Genomic DNA, 12,225 nt, shown 5'->3' on the forward strand with positions numbered 1-12,225 from the left:
AAGGAGTTTTTAACTCATCAATGACAAGGGATTACATAATTTCAGTAAATGAAAGATTTAAAGCAAGTGCAAGAGTTTGTGATGGAATTTGACATCTGGAAGATATCCACTCCAATTATATTTATGAGCTAAGATGAAGTATACAGATTTTCATTAAAATTTCTATTTCTTAAATTCACTTGTTTTTATAACATCACTGAAGCAGAGACCTATTTACAATATAGCTTGTATTTAGGACATTAGAACAACAACAAAAAAATACTGGACAACACCGTACTTTGATTCCCATTATCCTAGGTATGGCTCCCAAGAAAATGCCTTCACTCAAGCTGCGGAGAACACCCTGCCCCACACCATCTCCACATCAAAATATATTTATTTGCTTTTACGGCTGCTGATTTGGCAGCACTGAGAGCTCCTTAAAAGCTAGTCCCAAGCCTCCAGCACCCAGAATATGCCTGCCTCATAGTAACTACTATCCAAACTCAACTCAAATAGAATGCTCAAACTCCCTGGGATGGAAAAGCTTTGGAAAGAACACCTGGATAAGAGGGTTTAGAGCCCCTACGCCCAGCAAGTAAAAGCGCAAACAGAATAATGCCCAAAGTCCAAATCACCAGTATAATAGGATGTCTTTATCTTGAGGTTCTGTAAGAAATGGAGGGACGTTATGCCTTAAAATGACATCTTTTTATGAGCACAAGTTTGTTTTCTTTCGTATTACTAGTTAGGAGCTACATGAAATACTATAGGTTTTAGAAATCTGCTACACCTTTTGAAAATAGGTTGTGAAATCAAATAGAAGAGAAATCACCAAGTTTCCAAAGAGAAAAGGGGGTGGAGCCTAAGAGGGAGTAAAGAAGAGGAGAAGAGGGAGAGGAAGAAAAGAGAGAGAACCATTATAAATGTTATTTTAGCTAAAATTAGACATCTATCAAAAATGCAATAAATTTCAGGACACATTCTCCACCCAGCCTAAATGGAGTTAGGTACATGAAGCCCCATTGGCTAAAATGAAATGAATACCCATTTTCAGTCATTTTTGAATTCAATTAAAAATAATTACTAGATTATTCCTGGCTGATTCCACCTCACTGCTCATGAAGTATTCAGACAACAATAGCATGAGCTGCCAGCACAGGGAAATCTCAGGGTCTGAGCAATCATTTCTCCCTGTAAAGATGCAGCACTAAAACAGCATCTTCAAGCCCAGATTCCTGAACAGTTGAGATGCTGCCAGTAAAGTGTCTGAAAGCACTTCTGGAACCAAGCATTATGCTAGTCGTCCAAGAAAGAGGTAAGACACCATCCATACTCCACACAAACACAGAACTTGAGAGATGGGACACACCATGGAGAAAGGCTTAGCCCAACCCCTCGAGTTTCCAATGAGGTCACCAGGGCCCAGAGAGGTGACATGGCTCACCTGGTATGTGTGTCAGTCACAGTGCTAAGATTTCAAGCCAAATTCTGCTTCTGGTTCAGCTTTTGTTACACCCATACTGAGTCGGTCTTTCTTTCTTTCTTTCTTTCTTTCTTTCTTTCTTTCTTTCTCTCTTTCTTTCTCTCTTTCTTTCTTTCTTTTCTTTCTTTCTCTTTCTCCCTTCCTTCCTTCCTTCCTTCCTTTCTTCCTTCCTCCCTTCTCCCTTCCTTCCCTTCCTTCCCTTCCTTTCCTTTGCTCGTCTTCCTTTCTTTCTTTCTTTCTTTCTTTCTTTCTTTTTCTTTCTTTCTTGTTCAAAGTATTACAGATGTCCCCTGTGTTTGTTTGTTTTTCCTACTGACCCCTTCCACCCTGCACCCACCCCTCCCAGGCCTTCATCACTCTGTTGTCTGTATCCATAAATGCATATAAGTTCCCCTTTAATCACTCCCCACTCACTCCCTCGCCCCCGCCTTCCCTCTGAAATTCGACCGTCTCTGGATCTATTTTGTGCATCAGTTTATTTTGTTCATTCGCTTCCACATATGAGTGAGGTCATGTGATACTTATCTTTCTCTGACTGGCTTATTTCACTTAGCATAATGCTCTCCAGGCCCATCCATGCTGTCACAAATGGTAAGAGCGCTTTCATTTTTACAGCTGCATAGTGTTCCATTGTGTAAATGTAACACAGTTTTTTTGTCCATGCATCTGCTGATGGGCTATTTCCAAATCTTAGCTATTGTAAATTGCACTGCTATGAACATAGGGATACATATATTCTTTCTGATTGGTGTTTCTATTTTCTTAGGATATATTCCTAGAAGTGGGATCACTGGGTCAAATAGCAGTTTCATTCTTAATTTTTTTGAGGAAACTCCATGTTTTTCCACAGTGGCTGCACCAGTCTGATTCCCACCAGCTATGTACTAGGGTTCCCTTTTCTCCACATCCTTGCCAGCACTTGTCATTTGTTGATTTGTTGGTGATAGCCATTCTGACAGGTGTGAGGTGACATGTCATTGTCATTTTAATTTGCATCTCTCAGATGATTAGTGACTTTGAGCATTTTTTTTCATGTCTCGTGACCTTCTGAACGTCCACTTTGGAGATGTGTTTATTTAGTATCCTTTGCCCATTTTTAAATTGGATTGTTTGTCTTCCTTTTGTTAAGTTGCATGAGTTCCTTACATATTTTGGAAACTAACCCCTTATCAGATGTATCATTGGCAAATATGTTCTCCCATGCAGTGGGCTCTCTTTTCATTTTGTTGATGTTTTCTTTTGCTTTACAGAAGCTTTTTATTTCAATGTAGTCACATTTATTTTCTCCTTAGTTTCCTTGCCCTAGGCCAGCGGTTCTCAACCTGTGGGTCACGATCCCTTTGGCGGTCGAACGACCCTTTCACAGGGGTCGCCTAAGACCATGCTGCATATCAGATATTTACATTATGATTCATAACAGTAGCAACATTACAGTTATGAAGTAGCAACGAAAATAATTTTATGGTTGGGTCACAACATGAGGAACTGTACTTAAAGGGCCAGAAGGTTGAGAACCACTGCCCTAGGAGATGTATCGGTAAACATATTGCTATAAGAGATGTCTGAGATTTTGCTGCCTATGGCTTCTTCTAAGGTTGTTATGGTTCCACAATTTACATTTAAGTATTTTATCCATTTTGAATTTATTCTTGTGTATGGTGTAAGTTGATGGCCTAGTTTCATTTTTGCATGTACCTGTCCAATTTTTCCAACACCATTTATTGAATAGACTGTTTTTACTTCTTGTATCCTCTTGCCTCCTTTGTCAAATATTAATTGAACATAATGGTGTGGGTCAATTTCCGGGTGCTCTGTTATGTTCCATTGACCTATATGCCTATTCTTGTGCCAGTACCAGGCTTTACCATTGCAACAAAGAAAACCCTGATACTTAAGAATAAAACTAACCAAGGAGGTAAAAGACCTGTACTCAGAAACTACAGGACATTGAAAAAAGAGATTGGTAGAATAAACATCATTAAAATGTCTATACTACCCAAAGCAATCAATAGATTCAAGGCAATCCCTATTAAAATGGCAATGGCATATTTCACAGATCTAGAACAAACATTGCAAAAATTTATATGGAACCTAAAAAGAGCTGAATAGCTGCAGCAATCTTAAAAAAGAATAAAGTTGGCAATACCAGATATCACAATACTAGATATTAAAAAGCCACTGTACTCAGACTATCTTTTTTTTAATATATATTTTATTGATTTTTACAGAGAGGAAGAGAGAGGGATAGAGAGTTAGAAACATCAATGAGAGAGAAACATCGATCAGCTGCCTCCTGCACAACCCCTACTGGGGATCGAGCCCGAAACCAAGGTACATGAATTGAACCTGGGACCCTTCAGTCCGCAGGCCGATGCTCTATCCACTGAGCAAAACCGGTTAAGGCCAGACTATCTTTTAAAAACCTTATTGCACACAACCTACTACCATTTTTAAATGCATGTCATAAAACACCAATCATGTTCAGTTCCCACTAAAAAAAACTGCTCTTGCCCTGGCCAGGTTGCTCAGTTGGTTGGATTATATGTACCCGCCATGTTCATTGTAGCATTATATACAATAGCCAAGACACGGAAACAACCTAAATGCCATCAACAGATGGGTGGATAAAGAAAATGTGGTATATAAACATGATGGAATATTATTCAGCCATAAAAAAAGGAAGTCTTGCCTTTTGCAACAATATGGATGAACCTGGAGGGCACTACACTAAGTAAAATGTCAAACTTTAAAAGACAAAAACTGTCTGCTATTAAATACAGTATCAGTAATATGTGGAATCTTTTAAAAAGCCAATTTCAGCCCTAGCCGGTTTGGCTCAGTGGATAGAGTGTTGGTCTGCAGACTGAAGGTCTCGGGTTTGATTCTCGTCAAGGGCATGTACCTCGGTTGCAGGCTTGATCCCTGGTCCTGGTCAGAGCCCATGCGGGAGGCAACCAATCAATGTGTCTCTCCCACATCAGTGTTTCTCTCTGTGTGTCTCTCTCCCTCCCTTCCACTCTCTCTAAAAACTGATGGAAAAATATCCTCAGGTGAGGATTAACAATAACAAAACAAAAAAAAAAAGCCAATTTCATAGAAACAGATAATAGAATGATAGTGGCCAGGGGCTGGGGTATGAGGAAATGGGGAGATGTAGGTCAAAAGGTATAAACTTCTAGTTACAAATTCTGAGGATCTAATGTATAGCATGGTGACTATAGTTAAAGTGTTACTACATACTTGAAAGTTGCTCAGAGTAGATCTTAAGTGTACTCACCATACACACAAGAAAAGAGTTAACTATATAAGGTGATGGATGTGTTAATTATCTTGGTTTTAATCATTAATCCACATGCACATGTACATATTTTACATACACGTGATGATTTGATGTACAATTATATTTTCCAATTATATACCTGAGATATTCTGAACCCAAGTGATTTCAATGAACAACCAGGCTGGGAATCCTGGGTTATGAGCTCAAATAACCCATAATCACCCCTACCATTTGAATCTCTCTCTCTCTCTTCCCCATCCCGCTCCCTTCCTGTCTCTCTAAAAATCAATACAAATATTTTTTTAAAAAAAGAAAGAAAAGGAGGAAGACTATTGACAAAGAACCAGGTGGCAATGCGCAGACAATAAACAAGGGTCATTAGGGAAGAAGGAAAATTGCCTCAGAAAGAACCATCCACCCCAGTAAAAACCTCTTGATCTTCACCAATGCTCAATGTCTAAGACCTCCTTTGCTTTGAGTCCTGGTTTACAGTGTCCCTGCAAAGGCCAATGGTGATGTTTCCCTGTGTGTCTGGTGTGGAAATTTTATCATGAAATTCAGAAACAATCAGCCCACTCACCTTTCATCTTCCCAGAGCTACCTCACCCCTCTTCCCCATGGGGGCCTCCTCAGAAGAGAGAGAGAGCAGGGTAGTCTATGACCTGCGTCCCTGGGATCCAGACTTTCATGTCTGAAATCTCCCTGGACTAAATCCAGAAAGATAACTCTGTCATTTCAACCTGATGACTGTCTGGTGACCAAGGTGAGGTACGTTAACGGTAGCAACAGCTGATAACCCCTGCAAATGTTTATTGACTACCCACTGAGAGGTGGCCCGGTGAACAGTGAATTCCTGGCAGTGTTGCCCAAAACAGCAAGGCTGACTTGACCAATGCCCTCCTCATTTTGAAATTTCATGATGTTAGAACTGGCAGGTTCGTAGAGACCATCAAGTCTACTCCATTCCATCGCAGCAGATGAGAACATTGAGACCCAGAGAGGGCTCATACTCACACAAGGTTATACAACTGTCTCTATCCCTGCCTCAAACTCAAAGCCGCAGGTGCTTTCCCCTGTGGTCATGCTGACATCTCACTGCCTTCTGAAACCTGGGAAACCTGGTAGAGCGACTTTTTAAAAAAAATGTCTATTTCCCTCTGTTACAAATATAACCACCAACATTTTCTGGCTCTTCCTCTCTGCCAAGTACTAGTAGAAGAGCTCTCTGTAAATTTACTCACTGTATTCTCACAACCACCCAAGGGGACAGGTTACAATGATTATCCCCACTTCACAAATGGAACCCTGAAGTAGAGAGAGGTCACACAGCCGGGCAGAGGCGGGCGGGCTAACGAGACAGTCTGGCTCCAGAGTCCCCACTCTTAACCACTTTGCTATAGTTCATGAAGGATAATTTCTTTAAATCATAAAATGATGGAAGAAAAGGAGCAAGCCGTAAGCACAAAGGGCATGATCACTCATGTTTGAAAATGAATTTCCGAGCTAAACCATAAGTTCCATTAATATACGTAATAGATCTCTTGGATCACCTATTTATTAAGTTGAGGGAAAGTCTATGCATACCAAAAGAAAATATACAAAGCATATTAACATTTTAAGCATTTTTTGAAAGGCGGAATGATCTACCTGAGATAGGCAGAACGTATTTGAGTGCTGGTTTTAGAAGGGTCTCTTCTGGACATGCCCTGGAAAGTGAAGGTGTTGCCGACCTCACCTGTGCTGGCCTTCACTATCGGACACAAGATGTCCCCTCTGCTGTTAAAAGAATATTACCTCTTCATTAACTTTCTACAGTCATCCAGCCTCAAATTGACAATTAAGGAAAAGATTAAAGTAAAATAAGAGAAGGCACCTCTGAAGACAAATAAAAATATATCTGATATAAGTGTTCAAAACCAAGATCACTGAAACAAAAACCCTATATTCACTTATATTACTTTTATACTTGCCCTGATATTTAAAATGATGTCAAATCTCATTATCTTGGTTATCCAGGAGAAGAAATCCAGGAGCAGTAATGGTAGAAATAAACAAATTACAATTGTGCCTAAGATCAAATTTCAAGGGGAAAACTGCAGTCAATTAAGAAGATGTATTATCACATTAAAAAGTTACATGACATTTTACCAGCCAAATTATCTTAGTATCAAGTGTGCAAAAGTCCACTCAAAATGCAACAGATCCCAAAAACTCTGAAACCGGAAAAGTATTGCCTTAAACATGAAATCCACAGTCCAGAGAATTAAAGCAAAGAACAGCGTTGGGAGCATAGTGGACCTTCAAGTACTTGTTGAATGAATGTACATCAAGAAAATGGTGACAGAAAGAGGAGCATGAAAGAAACTGTGAAAATGGCTAAGGCAGCGTGACACTGCTTTGAGCTTTTGAGAACTTTTCAATACCAGGAAAGTAACAGAAGGACTAAGGAATATAGATACTGGACAAAATGACAGACTACTATATCCAATCAGGGCAAAATGTTGGGTGGTGTAGGACCTGACCTGCACTTCTTAAGAAAAATGTCACCAAGCCTAGCTTTGCCTAAGTAAGGGATCTGGACTCCAGCCCCACAGAGTGGAACCATATTTACAGGACAGCTCTAACATGGCAAAATTCCCTGGATTTGGTGCATTTCAAATACAGCACTGGTGTGTGTGTGTGTTTTAAATTTAGAACTCTCAATAGTAGTTGCCCAGTTTGACCCATCTCTTCATAACAAATCTTATTTAAGGTTATGGGGGGGCGGGGGGAGATCCTATAGCTTCTCAGCTCCACTAAGTACAAATGCAATTTGACAAAACCTACATAAGCCAGATCTGTCATATCTAATCAGTAAATTAAAGCATGATAAAATTACAGTCAGGAGGGGAGTTCAAGGATAATTTGGAATCTGTGCAGTACCATCCTAGCCATGCCCCAATCATAAAGTATTTTCCAACATTTATGTAATAAATCTTTTCTGGGGAGTTAGTGTTGGTTAGGATCCTGGCAGGACTTAAGGTTGGAGCTTAAGTACCAGTATAGTGGTTACCAGTTTTGTACAGAATGTTTAATATAAAAGTAATCTTATATTCCACCATTTACTTTAATACCTATTTAGAACACATTTCCTTTTCTCACGTGGCATACACGAAAGGAGGTCATGTATCAGAGCTCACCTGAAATTCCTGCCCAGTTTAAGTCTTAGCCACAGCAGTAGTTTCTTATAAGCACAATGGGAAAATATTCCAAACTCCTCTGCAGCGTTCACATAACTTTTAAAAAGGTTTTGTAAAACCCAAGTGAGGCCCCTGATGAAATTTCACAGAGCCTCGGTTACCAACTGCAGGCATAGGTCATTTTATTATGCTTCACTTTATTGCATCTCACACATGTTGCTTTTTGTTGTTTTTTTAACAAATGAAGGCAAGATCTTCCACCAGCAAGAGAGAGAGAGAGAGAGAGAGAGAGAGAGAGAGAGAGAGAGAGAGAGAGAGAGAGATTGCAACTCTCTTTATTGCAATACTCTCTTTATTGTGGAGGTATGGAATCAAACCCAAAATACCTGGGAGCTACGCCGGTACTGTTGTCCTCCTTGTTTCTAAACTGCTTAAAGGACAGGACAGGTGCTTCAAAGGAAAGTCTACTGGCACACCTGTTGCCTAACTCGTTCTTGGTTAGCCAGGTTTTGATAAGGAAGAAAATACAGTCAGAAGCAGGACAAACACTGATTCTCTGTTCTCCATTCTCCCATTAGCCAGGACATGCTTCTGAGTCACACACCCAGTAGCCAGCGGTGCCTTGGTTTCCCTAACCACTACACAGGAGGTCTGATGCTATGCACATTCTTACTTGACCAAAGTTAGCGAGCACACTCACACAGAAAGTCCACATCAGAACATGACATTGAAACACTGTGTTGTATAAGTTCCAAAGGCTTTTGCAGTATTCATTTCTTTTCCTCCAAAGACTCCAAAGTGGTTAGCTTGCCCATTCATCAAGATCGGGCAAACACCAAAGTCCTTTAAGAACCTGTACACAAAAACCCAGAACCGGTATATAGAAACCTTCCGGGTAAAGTTACCACTCTGCTTGGATAATCCAGTGCAAAAGAGCAACCCACAGAACGCAACAAGGATGGGTCTTATATTTTTGCTTTTGTTGTGAAAACGGGATTTTACTTCCCCTGACAGCTTCCGGGCCTAGGAACACTTGATGACAAAGTTTCAGAAAACCGGAGACCCCGTGGGACCCCAATGATTAGTTCTTTCTGAACGTCGTACTTTTCCGTGTTTCTTACCCAGTTGGCACTGGTCTGGTGGCTCACCTCCATCACTCTGGGTCTGCGGGTATTTGTCGAAGCCCAGGCAGGGGTCACGGAGGAAGACGTGCGCAAACACAGATGTTGCTGCCTTTGCCTGACCCACCCAGGTGCAGCCAATGGGGGCAGGCTGTGCGCTCCGAGGGAGCAGATGCCTTCTCTCCTGGAAATCTAATTGGTGTCTGGGAAACCAGAGCTGGGTTTCCAAGGCGCCCTGAGCTCCAGCTCCCACGCAGCCCTGGACAGGCCAGGATGCCACGCACAGGCCCATCATTATGACCCCTGCGGAAGCTCCAAGCACGGGAGGGTGAGGGTACCACCACCCACACCCCGCGTGTTCAAGGGACAAACCAATCTATAAAATAAGCATCAAGAAACAAACACGCCTCTCCTAACTGTAGATACCTTTTAAGACTCAGCAGATGTTACTACACGAAAGAAAGGTTATGGCCTCTGTCCGGGTTTGTGCCTGGTCTGCTTTCTGGGGGACCCGGCCCCGCCGGGTACCCTCCACCCGGAACCGAGGCACGGATAGGGAGAGGAGACCCCCAGCTTTCGAGCATCTCCCTTGCCCGCCGCAGGAGTGCCATTCCTTTCCCCAGCGTCCGAAGGGCACTGGCCGGGCTTCCACCCACCCATCCCGGTCCCCGGAGGTGGGGTCGAGAGGGGCCGCCACCGCCTCCTGGGTGCGCAGCGGCTATGCCGCCCCGGCGACCTCGCGCTCCGCAGCTGCCGCCGCGCCGGGCGGTGCAGCCCTTTGCACTTGTTGCCGCTCCCGAAGGGCCGGGAGGCGGCGGCCATCCCTCGCGCCGCCGAGTCCGCAGCAACACCCCCTCTCCACCTCGGCTGACCCTCGCCGCCCCCGGAATCCGGGAGAAAGTAGCTCCGCGCCGCGAACTCAGGTGAGGCGGCACAAGTTCTGCGCCCAGGGCTGCAGAGAGGCGCCGGGGATGGAGCCCCGAGATCACTTACCTGGAGCGGTGGCCCCGCAGCCTCCGCAGCCGAGCGAGGCGCTGCCCCCGCGCCCTGCCCGCGGGCGCCCGGAGCCGGGAAGGCTCTCCGAAGCTGCCAACGCCCGGCGGCGACCCGGCGGCCAGCGCGGAGGGGCGGAGCCGCGGCCGCGCGCCCAGGCCGGGGTGGCGGCGCCCGCGCTGGTGCCGCCCCCGCTCCCCGCTCCCCGCTCCCCGCGCGCCTGCCGGCTGCCACAGGATCCCGGCCTGCCCGCCGCCCGCCCGGCATCACATGGCCCGGCCCGCCCGCCGCCGCGCCCGACACCGGCTCCAGGAGGAAACCTGAAACCCCGCCTGCGCTGCCTCCGCCAGCCCCTCCCGCCGCGGGGCGATGGCCCGCTGGCCTCGGCTTCCCACCCGGGCACGGAGCGCCCCAGTGGGCGGAGGCTGGCGCGGCCCTGCCCGGCCAGAGGAGGGCGAGGTTGCGCCCTGGTGGCGGCGCCCGCGCGCCCCGGGCTCCCGTGGGCCTCGCTTGGCGCTGCCTGAGGAGCTGGCCTGCCCGCTCCCAAAGGACTTGTGCCAGGCCCCGGCGAGGCTTCGGCTGCCCTCTGCCCAAAGCCACCGCACCTGTGACACAGCGTGGCCCAAGTGTGACTTTAAAATCTTGAGGCTCATGTTCCTCTGGGCCAGAGCTGGGCAAGCTGAGACTCCTTGGTGTTCATACACCCAGGTGGCTCCAAGAGAAGTCTTCCCTAATGCAAACATTCCCATGAAAACTGCAACCTGCTTTTACAATGTGAGAGGGACTCCCTTACCATCCAGCGTGCTTTTTCAGTTAAAACCATCACAGCCCCAAGCGGAGAACCCTCTCCATCCACCAGGCCTTCATAAAACAGACTTCAGACAATGACAGCAGCATGAAAGGCAAAAATCCCAATTTGACTTTTCTTGTCATTAGCATCAATCTCTCGTTTGTTTTTCCTGCAAAGCCCTGCTGCCCACAGGACCAGGACAGGGGTATGGCCTGAGGAAGACTGGCCACAGAGGCACCAAGCCTGAAGGGAGCACATGCCCTAGTTGTCACCAACACCTCTCCTGGCCACCTCAGCCCCCCTTCACATCCTCACCTTGTCCAGCCTACCTTGAGGACAAGAGTGAGGCAGAAGATAGCAAGGATACACTGCCCTGCGTCCGAAGTCCTTAGCTCTGCTCCAAGGCAAAGGTGGTGCATTCTGCTTAATAAAGAGAACCCAAATTGGCATTGCGTGCCTGACTTTAAGCTGCAATCCCAGTTGATTCTGTTTCACCAAATCCATGAACCCAAGGCTTGGCCTCATGTACTGCCTTTTAAAGAAAAAAGAAGTTCCTTCCCATTGCCAGAATGTCAAGATACTCAAGACAAAAATAAAAACAATAATATCCTTGTCAAAAATATTTTCCCCCAAGATGCCCTAACCGGTGTGGCTCAGTGGATAGAGCGTCGGCCTACGGACTGAAGGGTCCCAGGTTCGATTCTGGTCAAGGGCATGTACCTTGGTTGCGGGCACATCCCCAGTGGGGAGTGTGCAGGAGGCAGCTGATCGATGTTTCTCTCTCATCGATATTTCTGACTCTCTATCCCTCTCCCTTCCTCTCTGTAAAAAATTAATAAAATATATCTTTAAAAAAAATATTTTCCCCCAAGAAATACAATTTTTTTTAATTTTCCAATCCTAAAACATCTACTGAAGATGAACTGAATCCACACACCAGACAAAAATGGTTTCCAGACTGCGGTAAAACATGGATGCGTTAGTGGCCTTTGTTGTTGTTCTCCTTTTTACATCACTAGTATGGAATCACTGTATTTTCGTTTCTTTCTTCTCCCCACCACCATTCCCAACCTTCCCCCACACACACACACTTCATGAATTGTCAGATATGTAAATAGAAAAATGTGGGAGGAGGAACATCTATTCTAAGAAGTTGCCCCAAAACTCCATACCCACAAAAAAGAAACAGGCAAAGCTAGTCACTGTGAAACCCTCACCAGCTGAAGACATACAATCATGCTATCTGCAGTTTTCTTGCCTTCTCTCAAGCACTGAGCTTGATCAATATTTAAATAAGTACTTGGCTTTCAACTTCTCTAGGTTCAAATATTAAGCAAAGTGTACTCTAGCAACCTTAAAGCAGAGAAAGTATGAGTCAGGAAGCTATCAGTTGTGTA

At 44.8% G+C, this 12,225-nt stretch overlaps 1 protein-coding gene across 6 annotated transcripts in view; it reads right to left on the reverse strand.

The window, feature by feature from the left end:
* ARHGEF28 (Rho guanine nucleotide exchange factor 28) overlaps positions 1–10,320 on the reverse strand; it is a 263,386-nt gene extending 253,066 nt beyond the window's left edge. For 5 of the 6 annotated variants that reach the window (XM_059694332.1, XM_059694331.1, XM_059694328.1 and 2 more), the window contains exon 1: positions 10,039–10,320. In XM_059694332.1, the coding sequence (XP_059550315.1) occupies positions 10,039–10,305 (267 nt within the window). In that variant the 5' untranslated portion in view covers positions 10,306–10,320. The remainder of the gene's footprint in view (positions 1–10,038) is intronic. The other variant, XM_059694333.1, reaches the window with a different exon arrangement.
* Positions 10,321–12,225: the final 1,905 nt, after the last annotated feature.

This window comes from Myotis daubentonii, chromosome 4 (assembly GCF_963259705.1).
Source record: "Myotis daubentonii chromosome 4, mMyoDau2.1, whole genome shotgun sequence".
In the NCBI taxonomy this organism is placed as follows: Eukaryota; Metazoa; Chordata; class Mammalia; order Chiroptera; family Vespertilionidae; genus Myotis; species Myotis daubentonii.